This window comes from Prinia subflava, chromosome 9 (genome assembly GCF_021018805.1).
Source record: "Prinia subflava isolate CZ2003 ecotype Zambia chromosome 9, Cam_Psub_1.2, whole genome shotgun sequence".
NCBI lineage: Eukaryota > Metazoa > Chordata > Aves > Passeriformes > Cisticolidae > Prinia > Prinia subflava.
The window spans coordinates 31,912,255-31,931,108 of record NC_086255.1 but is presented as its reverse complement, the minus strand read 5'-3'; the positions used below and the strand labels follow the sequence as shown (position 1 = coordinate 31,931,108).

The 18,854-nt window shown below is 46.2% G+C and overlaps 1 protein-coding gene across 1 annotated transcript; it reads right to left on the bottom strand.

Moving 5' to 3' along the window:
• Window positions 1–719: 719 nt before the first annotated feature.
• MINPP1 (multiple inositol-polyphosphate phosphatase 1) lies at window positions 720–17,115 on the bottom strand. Its single transcript, XM_063406154.1, has 5 exons — window positions 16,397–17,115; window positions 15,414–15,602; window positions 14,429–14,526; window positions 13,375–13,508; window positions 720–4,380 (listed from the first exon to the last, which is right to left on the bottom strand). Exons 1-5 carry the CDS (start codon window positions 16,935–16,937, stop codon window positions 3,981–3,983), a joined length of 1,362 nt encoding a protein of 453 aa, XP_063262224.1. The 5' UTR covers window positions 16,938–17,115; the 3' UTR covers window positions 720–3,980.
• Window positions 17,116–18,854: the final 1,739 nt, after the last annotated feature.

Sequence of the window (18,854 nt, the reverse complement as noted above, 5' to 3'; positions counted from 1 at the left end):
CAGCAAAATGTCAGAAAAACAATGGTACCTTTAAACTCCAAGGAATTGTTAAATCAAATAAATAAATGAGTTCACCACCATAAATGCCACATGCTGTTAGCCTGAACCTCCTCAGTCCTGACCTTCACTCCAGGCCAGTCAGCTCAGGAGAAAATCTATAATGTAAAGCTCAGGAAAGCAAGAATTTAACACTTTAAAGATAAGCCATTATTCCTGCCTCAACAGCACCTGATAATACTACCTTACCTTTGAAAAGTTAGACCACAAACAAGTCTTTAATGTATTATAGACACAAAAACAGGGAGAGGGGGAAAAGGAGGGTGGTGTTCCTTCCCCAGAGCTTCTATGCAGTGTCTTAATTTGAGAAGCATTTCACTCCTTTGTCTGTGTCTGCAGAGTTTGGGGAGCTTTTCCCAGTTTTAAACAAAACATCCTCTATTTACTTCCACTCTCAGCTGTCTTACAGAGTAATACATCTTCACAGAAAATGTAGAAACAGCCCTTAATTGAAAACGGTGCCATCCCAGCTACTGCACCCTTCTCGTATCTACAAAAACCTTGTCAGGAAGTTGTTGCTGCTTTTTACACCAGGGTTGCAGGATACAAGAGTAAATTCTGTGTATGTGCACCCTCAAAATGTGAGCACAGAAACCCAGTTGAGGCATTTTCTATTAACCACCGAGAAATCTGATGACATCAAATAATCAGAGACACCAACATATGTGACAGCAACCTCCCAACTGTATTTTGAAGGAAAACACAACCACGATTCCAAAGATCATGTCATTATTGCTGCTCAGAAAACAGATGAAGAAAGTGTGCAGTTTTATTTCACAGCACTAAAAATCCACAAGTTCTCCAAATTCATCCAGTTAGTATTCATCCAGTTAGTACCAGATCATTACAAATCTGAATTTGACAGCTCCATGCTAACCAGAACCGCAGCAGTTCTTACTAGACAGAAAAAAATCACTTGCCAGAATGATTAAACAAATTAAAAGGTACTTCACACACATTGAAGGCCAGCATACAAGAACACTGTTGGTATTTCCCATCAGTGAGAGCTTCCAGTTTCAGAGAGTCCTTGAGAGATGTCTGAGATGAGGCCTCCAGAGCCACAGGAAGGAGGAGAAAGCATTATTTGTCTTGCAGGACTTTTGCAGGATGTGGGAATGTGCACTGCCAGCAGACGTGGTCGCCTGATCCAACACTACATACTGAGCTAGTGCCCAACTTTGGAGAAGTATTTTGATCCATTTTAGTTGTCTTTTTTTAAAAGTATCTAAACAAATGTCTTTATTAGACAAAAGGATCAGAGTGAAGTCACCTCCCCAGTGGTAAGTACCAGAATAAGTGCCCAGAGTACTTACATCCCAACACTTCTATAGTGCCACAATGGTGCAAAGTTTTCATATTGAGCCTCTAATTCTGCCAAAGAAGTGAGTCAGAGCATCCTCTAAACACAGATCAGAGCCCCAACAGCACATTTTCCTCTCCAGTTAATTGCTGACAGCCACTCAAGAGAGATCTGTTACACTGGGGGTACGAGGGACCCGGGCTCCAAGGTGAAACAGGGAACAGCTTCTGAGGGCACTCCACAACACAAGGAGTTTCTGGTTCCTGCACCTCATCTAGCACACAATCAAAAAAGCAGTCAAGTGCAATGTATTCCTCCCTCCATAAGGAAGAAGGATGTATCTTTTAACAAATGTGATGTCTTAAAATCAGTCTTGCTGAACTGACAACAGAATCCTCCATTCATCTCCCATAGTCAGGCTTTCATCCCTTCTGTTCATGAATCATCACTGACTCACAGAAAAAAATATTTGTTCAAAGGTGGATTTTCTCACTCTCGTATCTGCTCTTTCCAAACTTAACTGCCTTTAAACAAAGGCTCATTTCTTTGTAGCCTGACTCAAATGTTGCAATAAAGTTCCTAACTGGGATCTGTCACAACCATTTCCATCAGTTGACTTAGTCCCAAGGTAGGATCATGTGAAAAAGGAGACATGCAAAGGTGATTGAGCAGTAGTCATATGCAGGGGCTGACAATTATCCTGACCTATATTCCTCTGGTTGTTGCAGCACTGAACTCCTCCCTAACCATTTCTTCAGCTTCAGAAGGAGCTGTGGATTTAACGCAGGCAAGTGTTGAAATATTTGAATCAGTATCTTCAGTGATCTCTTGGTCTCTGCAGCAAGTGGTGCACTGATCAAACAGGGCCCTACAACCACAGGTAGGGAAATGCCCTTAACTCAGAGAGCAACAGCAAAAACCAGGTGTTCAATTGCTCCTTAACTTACAGGTATGTAAACACGAAGTGCTTTTATACAAGGCATATTAAGAAAAAAGTGACAAAAGGCTGAGTCCTTAGGAAAAAAAATTAGGAAGAATATACACTAAGTGTATGTACTTATCAGCTTGGAGTTTGGCTTTCTTTTTTCTGTGTCTGTTTTTGCAGTTGTTAAGTTCCCAGCTCTGGGAGTGAGCCTACAACAAGGACTTATCAGGTGCACAATAGACATTTATACCCTCCACTGCTGCAGGCTACACTGTGGCAATCACTCCCAGTCTTCACCTCCTGCCCAGGAAACACAGCAAAATAAACCCCCTTCACAGGGTGAGCTCTGAATGTTCATTAGATGGTGAAAGTGCACACTTCAAGAGCTACCAGCACCATAAATCCATACCCTTATTTGCTTAGGGCCAACTTGGTCAAACAGCCTTCCCTTGCTGGTGATGAAGGAATCTTTATCTGACTTAATTCAGACACTTCTCATCAGTTATCTTCAGTTTTCCTTTTACTGTCACACTGCAGAGATCTAAACACTTCCCAACTTTCAGGCAGAAGGTAACCTACCTAAAGTGCAGCTGCTTTAAAATATCACAAGTCCTTCTATGCCATTCACCTCTTTAAAACCAGCTGCATTTCAAAAGCAAGGTGACACATCAAATATGTAAGGCCTACATGAGTGGCAGCTTGTTTGGTGCCTTAAATTCTGCAGAAGTCAAGTCTCAGCCCAATCTTTATACAGTTTAAAACCCTTGATTTAGAGTTAGCAACAATTCCATTTCAAGCAGGAGGCTGGAGACATCAGAGGTGCTTTCCAGCCAGAGCTGGTAGCAAAACTGTGACCACCTGGCCAGGACCAAGAGATTTGGAACTATGGCACAGCCTAACCTGAATGCCCCAGCCCAAATAACACCAGAAATGGATGGTGTTAGTGAGAGGACACTCGAGTATTTTGAGAGTAACTGCTGCAAGTCCCAGAGCACCTTAAAGGAAGAGTGGCTACTTTCCACTCCCTCACTATTATTTTTTTTTCCCTACTTCTTTTTAAAGATAGTTTACTTACCCTGGAGACTAACTTGCTATGCAGGATGGGTCGATGATGACCTTAACACTTTGAATTCCTTGCCCCTTTTCAAGCAGGTGATGCATGCAGGAACTGCTTTAAAATGCCCAAAATAGAAATGGCGCTGTCCAGGCAGAAGTCGTGCAGCTGTGGAGAAGAACCCTCTCCCTTCTAGAAGCTTGGAAAAAGGATCAAAAAAAGGCTTGAAATATTTCATGCGTGGCACAGGAAAACAGCAGCGAGAAACACAGGCAGCACAAACCAACACTGAATCACTCCAACCACCTTCAGATCCAATAAACCAGAAGCTGCCCCAGCTCTTAAATCCATCTGTGGCCCATTCATAACAGAAGTGACCAATGAAATCAGCTTATTTGCACATATAAACACACAGGTATTCGTGCCTTGCATCACGCATTTCTTACAACTTCCCTGTGACAGCAGCTGTTTATGCAGTTCTGCTTATGCAACAGAGAACCAGTGCACTGAGCTGAGACAGCCCCCCAAATCCGCAAGGTTAGAAAATCAACACAGCAGCAGCAAATCATCCAAAGTGCTTGATCCCAGTGCCCACGGAACTGAACCCAGACCAATCTGAAGAGCGCCCATTCCGTGTCATTCCCTCACAGCTCATCGACAGCAGTGACGTTGACTTTGGGCAATTCGCACTCCTCCCTGAAGTGGCAGTTCTCCAGGATGTCCTTGTAGTAGTTCTTGAGGTCCGTGTAGGTGGAGGTGGTCTCGTTGGAGTGGTGGAAGGACAGCAGTTTCTCATTGAGCAGCAGCTGCACCTGGTACTGCTCGCGGGAGGCGTTCACGTGGTCGCAGTGGTAGAGCACGAACACCAGGTTGGCAGCGTAAGGCACGATGCGGCCGCTGCGGAACTTGCGCTGCGCGTGCCGGGCGAAGTTGCTGGCCAGCAGAGGCTCGTCGTCTTTGAAGTAACCCATCAGGGCCAGCAGGGGCTGCAGGGTCTCTGCGTGCCCAACTTGGACAATCAAAGGTGAAGAGATGAGTTTGGCGCTACAAAAGAGAAGAAGCGGAAGGGATGAGTGAGAGCCTGTGCTGTAAACAAAACACCAACACATCGCACGGCTGCTGCCAGTGACCATGGCTGAAGGGCACCTTGAACCTGTGTTAATCCAGAGAAAAACCTGTTTGGGGAATTCAGTTTGCTGCAGACATTCTAAATGCAGCTTCCCAAACTTTGTCCAAGCATTCATCCGAGGCCAACGCAGCGAGGTTCAGTAAGGCCAAGTGCCAGCTCCTGCCCTGGGCTCAGCCCGGGCCCTGCAGCTCCAGGCTGGGGCACAGGGGCTGCAAAGGGCCCCTGGGGAAAGGCCCTGGGGTGCTGTGCCAGGGCTGGACAGCAGCCCAGGGGGGCACGAGGCCAATGGCCCCTGGGCTGTGCCAGCCATGGGGTGGCCACAGGCCCAGGGCAGTGATTGTCCCCTGGGCTGGCCCTGCTGAGGGACCTCGAGGGCTGTGTCCAGTTCTGTCCCTCCAGCCAGAGAGCCCTGGAGGGGCTGGAGCATGTCCAGGGCAGGGAAGGGAGCTCACATACACAGTCAAGGCCTTCACCGGTGTGAAGAGTCTCCTTCAAATCATCATCAGCACTTAGCAAATTTAGTCTGAAGACAGTGATCCAGTGATGCAGGACAACAGCTGTCCCTCCCCAGTTCAGCAGGAATACTGCTGTTACCAACTCCTGAGGACACCATGCAGTCCCAAAGGAGATGATGCTCCCTCAGGACAGGTCAACAAACCAAGCCACAGACTTGTACCATGACCGAGGACAGCTTATGTAACAAAAGGCTACACACTGCTCAGCCAAAGGGGAGATAAGAGCTGGCTTGCTGTGCCAGGAAGCACCAGCCAAGAGGAAAAGCTGACCCTTGCTCCAGAGAAGGATCATGGCTTTTGGGGACCATTTCCAAGTGGCCCAGGTCACTTGATCTAGCACAGGTAAATACAGGTTTAGCTTCCAGGAGACACATCTTGATTGGTCTGAAAAGGAGGCGTTTCCTCCACTCCAACCCCAAAGCAAGGGAAAAACGCTTAACTGGGAGACTTGTCTGTGGATTGGAACTTTGGAACTTCCAGCTCAGCAGGAATTCAGTGCTGGGCCAGAATGGGCCCTACCAGCTCAGTGCAGCCATGGTGTTTGTGCAGTCTGACACACATCTTGTACCATGCTCCTGCTGAGCCTAAGCCCTTCTGACTGCACTCCTCCGACAAAACACCTTAAAAATGTTAAAAAATGTAAATAAATATATCCAAACCCTAAAAAATATATAAAATAAAAAATATATCCAAACCCTGCCTCTGTTTTCCATTCAAAAGAAGCAGCCTTCAAACCACATAAAGGTTCTCTGTGGAGGACATCGTATTTTTTCCCACCCATGCCTTTGCACCAAGATCTTTACATTCACTACACTCTTCCAGCTCCTCCAAAATCAGTGTTCCTGCCCATGCCCTCCCCTTGCTATTTATGACCCCTTCACTCATTTTAAAATTATAAAGCTTTTGGATCCTCAAATCCTTTTCTCTTCCCTCTCTTGTTCACTTGACCAGTTCACATGTATCCTCTTCCCATCCACATACACCTGCAGGGAAGTATTTTTAGATTTTAGGACACAATCACATCCCTCCTGTCACAGCAGCAAGACAGGAAGGAAACAGAAGGCCATTCCTTGGATCTCCCGCAATTTCCAGCTCAGGAGTCTCCAGGGCCAGAGGTGGCTTCTAGGTAATGAATCACTCCTTTGCCAAATCTCTCCTTCAATCCACGTGCATTTCTAGCACACACAACATCCTGTGGCAAGGAGCTGCACAGCTTCACACACTGCTCTTAATTTTTTTTTATTTCTAGATGCCATGTCCCATTTAGTCCATTCTACTCACAGCTTTGCAATTGTGTTTTTTCGAAATTGAGAAACCCTACCTTAGTCCTCCCACAATTTTCTACATGAGCCACATCCCTTTAGATCAGAATATCAGAATGAACAGTACTCAAGGATCATAAACCACACAGAAATCCCATGAGCTCTCTGCTTAATTCCTGATACCCCATATGGAGTCACTGAATGTTTGGATTGGAAGGGACACTAAAGATCCTCTCATTCCAAACTCCCTGTCCCTGTCAGGGACCCCTTCCATAGAGTAGGCTGCTCCAAACCCCATTTGTCTGAAGTTTGAGATATCTCAGACAGCTACAACCACCTCATAACTCAGCCCCTGAGCACTAAGTTCTCTCAGATTCTATCCAACAGGTGATAAGAAAATCGTTTTTCCCACATGGATTACTTTGACAGTGCTGCAGTTTTCCAGCCTAGTCAGTCTCCCCAGTCCTTTCACAATCTTTCCAGTAGCAACACTTCACCTTATTTATCTTGAATAAAACTGCCACATTTGCAATGCCACTGAACTTGTCACCTCTTTTTCCTACGTCATTTACAACATTCTGAGCAGGTCAAATCTTTCCAGCTCTATCTCTGCTAGGAAAAAAAAAAAAAAAAAAAAAAAAAAAAAAAAAAAAAAAAAAAAAAAATCACCTGTCCTACCCTCCCTTTCTTGTAATTTAATCATTTTTTTTCCCTGTGTAAGGACCTTTCTTCCTTAACCCCATCTGCCTGATTTCTTAAGGAAACCTGTTCAGAAAGATGTTTGGAAATCATGATTGTGGCTACCAGATCACCCTATTTTATATTTGCTGATCCCTCCCAAGAGCTCCAAGAGGAATGTTTTCCTTTTAAAGAGCCATCCTAACACTTCTCAGGTGTATCAGATTCATCAAGGTGCTCAGCAGTACTAGTCTGGAGCATTATTTCTACAAAACTGGCCTGGAATTCTGATTCTCTCCTGGAGCTGCTGTGTTAATTTTTCCCTTATTTAATGATTTGTATTTTCATGTCCCAGCTGCATGGTGGTCTTTGTTTTGTTAACTCAGAGGAAGCTGGGAATGCAAATATGCTGCTAGAATCTCCAAAACAACCTTACATAGGCATTACTGACTCCACAGGATTCTCCACAGGATTTCACATCCACTATTCAAAAAAAGCTTCAGAAATGCCAAGACAAAAAAACCCCAAAAAACTCTTCTGGCTATCAATGCTGGCTTTCAGCAAAGTTTGGCTTTACTTTCCAACTGATGCTAAGCAGGAATGTTGAAATGCAAGTAAATCACAAAAAAATAGAGCAAAAAGTAAATCATCAGCAAACCAGCAAGGCACCTGTTTGCAAACCAGGAAACAAATTATAGCACAGACAAATTTTTAGGAACAAGGGAAGAAGTGGAAAAGAAGGACGAAACAAGATGTCCATCCTCAGTGGAGCTTGAGTTTTTCCTTCACCTGCTTTAGTCTCATGAAATCCTCCTGCCAAGAGGCCAAACAGCCTTTGGAGGCAAAACAAACCTCTCCCACTCAGAGCTATCCCACTAGATTAGTTTAATGAGGATTAAAACTGCTTCCTGATACGATACAAGCCTGGAGTTGGTCTTTCACCAGTACTGGTGATACCCACACTGCTCCAGCACTCCCTGTTCAGTCTCCATGGTCAGGACTCCAGCTCAGATGTGGTTTCCTATCATCCAGCAATGACAGTCAAAATTACCATCAAGGTTAAGCAGCAATATTTTTAATTGTGGGGAAAATGATGACAGATTACCTCTTCAGAGAATATGCACAGGCAAAGGTTACAGCTGCCCCTGCATTTCTGATAAAGGCAGAACAAGCAACAAAACATTGATAAACAGTAGCAGAAGCTGATAAAATATTAAATGGCAGGCCTGATGTTTCCACGCTCAATTAGCCTCACAATCTATCAATGACTCAGCGTCTTGTTGGAAGCATCAAAGTTCTCAACATGGTACTCTGGTAATTACTAACCCACTTTTCCCTTCCTTTTCACCTACCAGCCCATGGCTTGGGAAAGCCCACTGAGGAAATCTCACTCCCACCTTTGATGGGGGATGAAGGGACTGTGCATACGACTCTGCCCTAAAATATTAGGAGCTTGTTTGGAAGTGAGTGCTTCCATACTCATTTCATGGGGCACTTCCCAATGAGCAGAAGGGGCTCTCAGTAGGCAGAGCACAAGCAGGTTTCACTGGAGAGATGTGCCAGCTCTGACCTGCTCACTTTGGGGATTTATTTTTTTTTTTTACCTTTTAAGTAAATCTGACCACAGATGAAAATGAAGAAAGTGCTGAACAATTCAGCAGCACTACCCCAAAAGCCAAGTCTCATAATGGGGGAGAAAAAAGGCATCATGGAGAAGCACAGATGTGGGATTTACAGCCAGGCAAATTCTAGATCTCCTGGATCTCAGAAGATTCGGTTTTAACTCTGAATCTTCTGCATCAGCTCACCTGTCCTCAAGAGCAGATCATCCCTACTCTTCCTAGGACTACTGACAATTCATTTTCCATATGGAAAAAGTGAACTTTCTTTTAACAAAAGTTTGTTTCCTAAGCACTGATTGGACTTTCAGCTAGAAGTAACTCAAACCCCAGGAAATAGAGGGATAAGATGAAACATTTCTGCAGCAAAGCTCAACCGGCCAAACTTCAAACCTCACGTAAAAAATCCCTCCAACAACTGCACAGAAGATAAGTTTTAACACCTGTTTAACAAGCAAGCTTAGGCTACATTCTGTCCCTTTTCTCCCTAATAAAAAAGCCAGGTCAAAGGACTCCAAAACCTGCTTTCAACTATGGGATGAATGCTTCATTCTTCTCACTTTTCCCTGTGATTTATTTCAGGAAAAAAACCAGCTGGACAAACCCTAAACATAGAAAGAAGCAGCAGAGATCAGGGAAGGCAGTGGTGGCACTCAGAGGGCAGCAGAAATATTTAAATAGTGTTAAAGCTCAGAGGGTTTTCACCAGTGGGAAGAAGAGTAAAAAAAAAAAATCTGTCAAATAGTGATCAGCCCTCATAGGTCAAAACTTCCACCTTAAATAGAAGACAGCAAATCATTCCCAGAATCAGCACCAACACAACAAAATACCACCACTAACACTGACAGGAGAAATTTTTTCTTCTGCAGAAGGAGCAAGCTCACTAATGACAAAAGCAAACTTGAAAAGCTGACTGGACTACACAAAACTCATTAAAAACCCTGATTAAAAGGCTCTTATCTGGCCCTGCAACACTTAATCACTTGGAGCTAATTAGGCTAGACCTCCTCTGTCTCACTGCAGAGCTGCTGCACTTTCAAAGGCTCTTTCCTGGCTGACAGCACCTCTGCCATTGTTTCAAACCTCAGAGACCTGCAGCAGCAGCACAATGCTCAGTGTTGACCCATCATGAGCCAAAACCAAACCAAGAGGCTGATGGCATTTGTTAAACCCTTTCTGCCCAAGGTGGACACTGCTCAGACCAGTTCATTTGTCTGTTACTTGCCTAGGTTTGGGTTTTTCATTCTTACACAAAAGGGTATAACTCAATCAAAGTTGCTCAGATGCTTTTTCAGATCAATCCTGAGCAAGCATATATTAATTAATCAGTGTGAGATTGAGGTTTGCTGGAGAGTCTGAAAGGCCCAAGAAACTTTAAATCTCTAGTGCTGGGCAGACAGATGGACAGCCACATTCCCAGGGGAGACCCTGGGCTGCTCAGCTCTCTGAGAGAAGTCAGCAAACACACACACACTTCAGACATGCAGAGACAGGGATGCTGCTGAATGTGCCACAAGGATCTGTGGCAAATTTCCCAGCTCTGGCTTCCCCAAAAGCTCCCTTGAGTCATGTCAGAAACGCACCTCTGAAAGATGGAGCACTCAAAACCAGCCACACACTAGGATACAGAGGTGCTGACAGACATCTACTGTTTATCAATGTCATCCCAGCAGCAGGGAAGGGGTTTCAATAAAAAACCTGACTGAACGTTTTGAACTTGAGCAAAAGGGGATTTTCAATCTAATTGTTTCATTGCTACTGCATACACAGAAGCTTTTTGTTCAGTTCCCTTTGTAGAGTTTTGATCTGTGAAGTGGTTTTAGATCATCCACTCTGGTCCTTTGTACTGAGTCACAGGTCTGGAAGGAGCAATTAGGGCACAGCAGTGAATGACTCCTGAAAGGTTACCAATTGTGTTGGGAAGTGACCTGCAAAGAGGAAGGCAAATTACATGCAACAATAAAAGCTACCAATAAATGGCCAAATTGGTCTGTTTACCGTACAGCTTTGTGGTATAACTCACAACGATTACCTGCAATTGATCTTGAACCATATTCAAATTCAAATAAGTATTTTTTTTAAATACCTTGGACCCATTTACTCTCTGTGCAGCTAGGCTGGTATTATCAACAGACATCATAAATACTGAGATAGCTGCACAAAGCATCCTCCCAGTTCCCAGAGCCTTATGGTAACCCATTTGGACAGTACAAGCAATAACAGGTGTATCATGCTCTTTCACCAGCAGGAAATGTTAATATTAAATATTTGAAGCTAGAAGGAAAAAAATGGAAAGTCTAAACCAGCTTTAGTGAATAGCTGATATGCTTTAAAGCATATCACGACTGATTTACAAATCTACCTCTGCCCAGGTGTGCAGCTGCAAAGATTTTAAAAATCAGATGAGCAGTTTCATACTGCATTAAGTACCAAAATACTTGAATTTGTCATAAACACACAGAGCTCCTGTGTGGCAAAACACTGTTCATTAAACTGCTGGGAAAACCAGCAGTGAAAAGTAACTTCAGCAGCTTCTCTGGCTATTTTCAATCCCTAGCAGGCAGACTTGGGAAAACCACAACTCTTTGTAATTGTGAAAACAGAAGACAACTGCCCAACTACATGATTCCAGTACAGCAAATCACATGGGTTTGAAAAGGAACAAGTGAAACTTTTAACCAAAGTCTATTTTCTAAGCAAAAATGGTTTCATTTTATATACATCTCTTGTAGATACATTTTTGCAACTAAGACAATTAGTATGGAAGAGAGCCCTGGCCCCTAACCTGTCCCTTTCCCAGCTTTTAACACCATCTTGCTGTACAGCAAGGCCCGCACAGAACAGACTATTGCTAGTTTAAACCCCAGAGTTATACTGGAATTCACATGATGGGAGAGCCTAAAAACATCTGAAACTTTTGCACTGTAAACTGAAAGTGGGATTAATAGCAACAGGTATTTGTTACCACCTTCATCATATTCCTAAGGATAGACGAATCAGCAGGAAGGGTTTTCCACCAAGGAAATAAAACAAGCTTTGGTAAGGCAACTATGTTTGGTGAGCAGACTGCAATCACTTCACGGAAGAAACAGGTTTTCTCTTTTTAATATCACTGTAACTGGGAATGAAAACAGAACAAAGCTATTGAATATAAATGCATAAAGTATGCTACAAAAGTATACAGCTTTGCCAACACTGCTCTCCACTGCCAAACAGATATCTGGAGCAAACAGATAATCCAGATCCCTCCACTTCTTCCCAGAACAGAAATGCTTCCCTTTTTACTTCTGGATAGCCCAGTCTAAGCTTTCCAAAAAGCAGAGATTTTGAGGCGAAGATAATGCCCTAGAAGTAAATTTCTTAATTTTTTTGAATAATTTGTTGCTTTAAAATTTTTAGGGCAAGCAGCCAGTTAATGTTAAACACCATTAAATTGAAACAACATTCCACTGAAAGACATATCATCACAAAAGTTCATTTTATGAAAATACTGCAAAAATATTTAACCTCTTGCCTTGAAGTTGACCATCACCATATAAAGAAAGAAGAGAGTGGCATATTTTTTATTGGTATGTTGTCTCATTTGTCACTGTACTCTCACACTGCCACAGGGTGTCTCTCTGCACAGATGAAAAAGAGATAAATCTCTCTCTGCAGATGAAATGGGATTAGCTGCGTGTCTGCTCCCTAGCTTGCAAGGCAGACAGGCTCTGGTAGGTTCGCACAGCCTGTGCAGGGTTACCCAACCCAGCTCATTCCCGGCTCTCCGCTGCTCTACGACTGCCACCTCCTGTTGTGGAAGGGAGTGACACATTCCCGCGGCGCTCCGCTACCGCGGCTTTCCGCTTCCTGTTGGGATGAGGCTCATCCTGAGGACTGCTCACCCAGCTGGGAATTTTACAAGATTTAGGGTCCTGATCCTTTACACTCACTGCCTGCTTCCCTCTGTGATGGCAAAGCAACACGAGAGCCCCAAGTGTTGCAACTGAACTTGCACAGCCAAGGCTGAAAGACACAAAGTTACTACAGAGCTCCTGCGCTCTGCCTCAGACACCTGCTCTTGCCACCTCCCGATGTAGCAATGCTGATCCAGCTCCAAATAAACCAGAAATCTCCATCCGTACCTCTTTCCTCCAACTACACCTTTTGGATTTGTAAAAATTGTTATTATTAAACTTACAGAGATGTTATATATATAGTGTGAACACAGCTGCAACCAGTGAATGTAATATAAGGATTGAAAGGCTCTCACTGCTCAAAGAGGAAACGACACTCAAGGGGAACAAAACTGATCACTTTCCTTCCTATATAACCTTAAGGCCCTATCCTTGATATCCTGTACTTTATAAAATTTCCATACTAATCTGCTGAGGTATTAATTCATGTGATTGATGAACCACAAATTTGTAATTGTTCAGTTTACAAAACAACATGCATACGGGTTGTAAATTAACATTTAAGCAACAAATTATTATTAGTAAGGACACTTTTAACAAAAAAGCCCATTATTTTAACTCAATGTTTCCTCTCAAACTGCCAGAAGAGAACACCACTATCTGACAGCATTTGGCTGTCCCCTGAAGGCCTGTGTGGATCAGCAAGTTAAAAATGGAAACTCTTTGCTGAGCACAAAAGCATCAATGAAAGCAAAAAAAAAATATACTCTTCAAAGTAATACTGCTCCAGTAAAAATTGTCTTTTCTCTGTTAGGAGAGCTCGAGACAGGAGAATTTTAATGTTTGGAAGTAAAGTACTGAGCTTCCTTTCACATGAGATGCAGCTCAGGACTGACCACAGAAAGCTCACACTCCAAGCCCTGAAGCCTCTTGATTTACCTTTTGCTCTCCTCCACAGCTTTGTCCAAGTGCTGGAAGATATCTTGGAATAAAACGCAGCTGGAGCGACTGTTGATGTCATAGCCATATCCTCTCTTCCAGTACTGCTTCAGGTCGTTCAGGTATTCCAGCACCTAAAGGCAGAGCCCACAGGTTTTTATGACTGCACCAAGGGAAAGCAAAAAGCTCACAGCCTGGAGCAATGACACAAAAACAATCCCAGACACCAAGGCTCCAGGTGAAACCACTTCAGCATAAAACCAGACAACACATCAGACCAAAGAGTGACCAAATTCCACATCTGGCAACAATCACAGCCAAGTGAGGCGCTGCACTTCACAAGACAACTGCTATCCACTGCTGTTTTAGCACTTCTGATTTTGCCTTTGTCTTATTCTTCCCACAGAATCCATCCCACACCTTTAGCCCAGTCTTTCTGTTTCCACATTCCAGAGATGTGCACACATCTCAAGCAGACAGAACTGTGCCTTGGAATTATGTAAGAGCACACGGTGCTCTCCTCCTCCTCTGTTCCTTTCCTGACAATTCCTGACATCAAAGTCACTTCCCACCTCCCTGATGAATTATTTATAACTAGACTCGACAGGGCAGGTCTCAGCAGAAGCCCACAGGAGACTGCTTATTCCTAACTGCCCACCCTTTACCCAAACACCTACCTATGCAAAGATCTCCTCTTTTCCCAGGGGTGCAAACTTCCCTAAGAGCCTTGGAGGAGGCCTTACTGAACATCAAAAGTTACATCAAGCAACTTTGAAAGAAGAGGAACAAACATTTGTCTCATTTATCTGTGTTCTAGTGGGTTTTGTCAACAGGCATTTATTTGGTTTAGAGAGCTCATAGTCCCCAAACCCAAACAGAGTGTTAAAGGTCCTGAAGACCTCATTTGATGTACCCTGGAGTAAATTTTATCCTGTAAAAAACATACATTACAGAATGGTTTGGGGTGGAAGGCCATTCAAGATGATCTCATTCCAAACTCCCTGCCAGGGCAGGGACACTTTCACTAGAGCAGGTTTCTCCAAGCCCCACGTACCTTGGCATCTTCTTCACTGAAGAGTGAACACCATGGGGAGGTCACATTTTTTATGGCCAGCTCGTAGGAGCAGGTGAGAAAAGCCACTTGAACAAGATCTGCAATAAACCCAACAAACAAGCAAGAGATAAACCACTGCTACACAAGTAGCAACTTCCTCTCCTCAGCTTACCTCTAAAATGAATTGCAATTACTGTTTGGCAATGCAAACAATGATTTGCAATAAATAATTGGCAGGACAAAGACCAAGCACCAAAAATACACAGTTGAACAGAATTATTGTGCAACATCCAAAATTTAGACTTCACTTTACATCATTACAAGGGGAAAACAAGAACATTTCACCTTAAATGCTGCCCATTTGCTGATGTGTAATAGGTGCCAGCTGCTGGTGCAGCCACACAGGTCAGAAGAGCCAACACAGGGAAAGTGTGAGGTCTTGGACAACTCCCCCTCCACATCAGCAGCTGAGTAAGAGCAGCATCAGGCTGAACTTTATTTCCAGCATGTCTCTAATGCTGCAATCCTGATTATTTTGCAACATTATTTTGGGGAGCTTTTCCCACCATTTGACCACACAGGGAAAGCCAGCAGTTCTGTTCTGGACAGGTGAGTTACCACTCAGACACACAGGGCTGCTTTTCCTCAGGTCATTTATGTGCTTGAGTTGTAAAGGTTTCACAAAAGCTACATCTGCTCCAGAAAGCAAAATTAAAAGAAAAACACTCAAATCCCTCCAAAACCAGGTAAAGCTGATTTCATCTACAGTAAAGATGTTTTCAAAACATGTTTTTCTTCTGACCACTATCCAACAATCATTCATTACTGCAACACCAACACAGACTTACAGTCTCATGCACTTAATTAGAGACTGCATCTCCAAGTCACAGCCACTTTAATTTAGCTACTCTGCATAACTACATGTCTTGGAAGTCATTCTTGGCCAGCCTTGGAGCCAAAGCCACCTGTAACAGGAACTCCTTACCTGCATTTAGCTCCTCCACCGGCAAACACAAGGCACTGGCCACCTTCTCCAGGACCTTCTTCATCTCAGGCCCCTCTTTGAAGGCGTTCACCTGGCACATGGCCGCATCATTCTCCTCCACCAGGGCTACAAACTTGGCACAGTGATCAAAGAACCGCATCAGGGAGTCATTAACTTCAACCTCCACCTCTGAAAGCAAATATGGGCATCAGGGGGAGCATCACCATCCCTAAGGGTACCAGCATATGGCCATCGTGACACCTTCCAAGGGACAGTCCGCCCACCACAGCCATGTCCCCATGGAAGGGATGTAGGGTCCTCTTCAACCTGGGCATAGGGGAGGTGGGACTGCTCTTGTGCCTTCCCTCAACCACAGGGAGGGCAGGGGCCATTCCCAACCCCTCTGGGAGCACCGGGGGCTCCCTCAGGGAGGGATTCTTCCAGCCACCCAGGAAAGCATCGGGAGTCCCCTGTCCTCGCCAGGGAGGTCGTGGTGCTCCCTCAGGGTTGGATCAAAGCTCCCCCAGCTCTCAGGGAGAGCACTGTACTTCAGTGCTTCAGTCTTTACAGGACTCTGTAAGGAGAGGGATGGAGTTCCCACAGGGAGGGTGTGAAGCACGCCATCCCCTTGGGGAGAGGCGGGAATCCCTCAGGGGAGGCCAGGGGCTGCCCCAGTCCCTCAGGGAGCACAGGGGAGCCATTCAGTCAGGACATGGATCTCCCTCACCCCCTCAGGAAGGACACGGGAGTCATTCAGTCAGGACATGGATCTCCCTCACCCCCTCAGGAAGGACACGGGAGTCATTCAGTCAGGGCAGGGGTCTCCCTCACCCCCTCAGGGAGCAGGTCCCCAGAGAGCTCCTGGCACACCCGCAGGGAGGGCACAGGACTCTCCCATCCCCTTGGGAGAGCTGGGAACCCCTCAGCCCTTCAGGAAAAGCCAAGGGCTCCCCCAGGGAAGGGCGTGGGTGTCTCGCACTCACCGTTGCCGCCGAAGTCGAGGGTGGGCCCGAGCCCGCGGCGGAAGGCCGCCCCGCTCTGCAGGCAGCGGTGCTTGGAGCTGCTGGCCAGCGCCAGGCGGCGGCGGGCGGCGAAGAGCGCGGGGAAGCGGGCGGCCATGCGCCGGGCCAGCTGCTCCATGTCGCGCCGGCCCTGCGGCGCCAGCCGCCCGTCCAGGCTCTCCTCGTACCACATGGGCCACTCGGCCAGGGCGGCGGCGGCGGGGCAGGCGGCGGCTCCCGCGGCCCGGCGCAGCAGCCGGGCGTGCAGCTCGCCCAGCCGGCGGATCTGCCCGGCCGTGGGGTAGCGGGTGCCGTGCCGGAGCACGGCGCGCAGCTGCAGCGGAGTGCAGGAGGCGGGCAGCGAGCCGCCCGCCCCGGGACCCAGCGACAGCGGGTCGCTCACCAGGTGCGGGTTCACCTCCTCGTAGCGGGACTTGGTGCCGAAGTAGCCGCTCAGCCCCGCGCCGGCCGGCGGCAGGACGAGGAGCAGCAGCAGCAGACCGGCTTCCCGGCGAGGCGCCATGGCTACAACTGCGCGGCTGCCGCAGGAAGAGGCGGAGCGGGGCCGCCTCTTCACGGCTTCAGCCTCCCCAGGGACCGCCCCAGCTCCGCTCCGCCCGTCCCCTCACAACTCCGTCCGCCCCTTCACACAGCTGCTCCTGGCTGCCCGTGGCCTCACCCGCTCCATCACAGCCCCACCCGGCCCCTCTCGGCTTTACGCGGTCCCTCACGGCTTCGTGCGCCCCAGCCCGGCACACTCGTACCCCGGCGGGGCGGAGGCGGGAGCCCTGAGCGGAGCCGTGAGCTGTCTGACCTATTTTTGCATTTGCTTTGCCTTTATGGAGCCTCTGCATAGCTCAGTAAATACAAAAAAAAAAAAAAAAAGAAAAAAAAAAAAAAAAAGTCAATACACAGCCAGACGTGAGGGGAATGGTTTATTCCTCTGTACAGGCAGAACAACTGGATCGATTGCAGTAGGGAAACAGGCAGAGACAAGGTACGTCGTCTTTCTCCGTATAAAAGTCAGAGCAAACCCCGTGAAGCAGATGGGCTCGGGACAACCTAACCTTCTTCTTGGTGATCACTGTCCAAGATGTGCTAGTTCTGAAAAATTTTAAATTGCTCCTCTTTCTTTGCAGTTGTGCAATGTATTATCAACTCTAAGGTTTACTATTATCAAAAATTCACCTTGTTCAACTGGTAAAAGAATGTGCTGCTGTTCCTTGGAGTCCTGTTTAAGAGAATCTGTCTGTTGATGTAAAGCAAAAGCAGAAACTTGCTAACAAATCCCTACCAAGTTTTATTAATCAAATTAGTCTAATTAGCATTTAAATTAGCTAAGTATTAAGACCACTTCAGTCAAAACCCTGGATCTAGGCTGTGCTGGGAATGGGGCAAATGGGGATGTGGATGTAAACTTTAAAGATATCTTAATTTCTCAGAGCTCTGTGACAACTTCAGCTATGATGTGCATATCTCCATTATTAGAGAAGCTCTGGCGTAGAAAGATTTTTGAAAAGTTAGTACAATCTCTTCTTTGTTGCTTCTTCATGGCAGAAATTCATCCCAAAGCAGGTATGCTGGTGGGGACTGAAGCTCCCCTCAGAATTTGCTTTGTCCTCTAACATGGGCGACCAAAGCCAAGAGGGGTCTTTCACAGGTGTTTTTGGCTCCTTTTTTTGCTAAAAAACCAGCTGGATTGCACTCAAAGTAAGGTAGTGATGCTGTGAGGGAATTGTAGGTGCCTGCTGCAGTGGTCGGCAGCGTGGGGCATGTGAATTTTTCCACAGAATCACAGAATCTCTTGAGTTGGAAGGAACACACATAGATCACCAAACCACAGAATCCCAGGGTCATTGAGGTGAGAAAAGTGTTCTCAGCCCTCCAAGTCCAAGATGTGTCCAATGCCCACCCTGTCCCCAGCCCAGAGCACTCAGTGCCACCTCCAGCCCTTCCTTGGACACCTCCAGCCATGGGCACTCCAACCCTCCCTGGGCAGCCCCTGCCAAGGCCTGAGCTCCCTTTCCATGCACAAATTCCTGCTGCTGGTCAAGCTGAGCCTCCCCTGGCCCAGCCTGAGGCCGTTTGCCCTTGTCCTGTCCCTGTTCCCTGGGAGCACAGCCCGACCCCCCCTGGCTGTCCCCTCCTGTCAGGGAGTTATGGCATGATAAAGAAACCCAAGTCTCCTCAGAGGAGTTCAACTCCTTTTAATTCGCTTTTTTTTTGTTCCCAGCAAGAGCAGGTAGAAATAAGCAGCTGTATAAAAACAAGTGTGAGCATGAAGTTTGCAGCCAGGGATGTTTCCAGCTGGGAGCTCTGTCCAGAGAACCACCAGTACTGGTTATAAACACAGGATCCCAGGCTGGGATCTGTGTGCACAGAGCTGTGCAGCAGCCCCAGGGAGGAGCCCCCAGGCTGTGTGGACAATGTGCTCAGGGCT

Bases quoted from the DNA above. Each gene is read 5' to 3' on its own strand.
- MINPP1 (XM_063406154.1), bottom strand. From the start codon at position 16,937: ATGGCGCCTCGCCGGGAAGCCGGTCTGCTGCTGCTGCTCCTCGTCCTG. The intron at 15,603-16,396 runs GTGAGTGCGAGA...ATTTGCTTTCAG, and splicing joins CCTCGACTTCGGCGGCAACG to AGGTGGAGGTTGAAGTTAAT. The intron at 13,509-14,428 runs GTACGTGGGGCT...CTCTGCCTTTAG, and splicing joins TCAGTGAAGAAGATGCCAAG to GTGCTGGAATACCTGAACGA.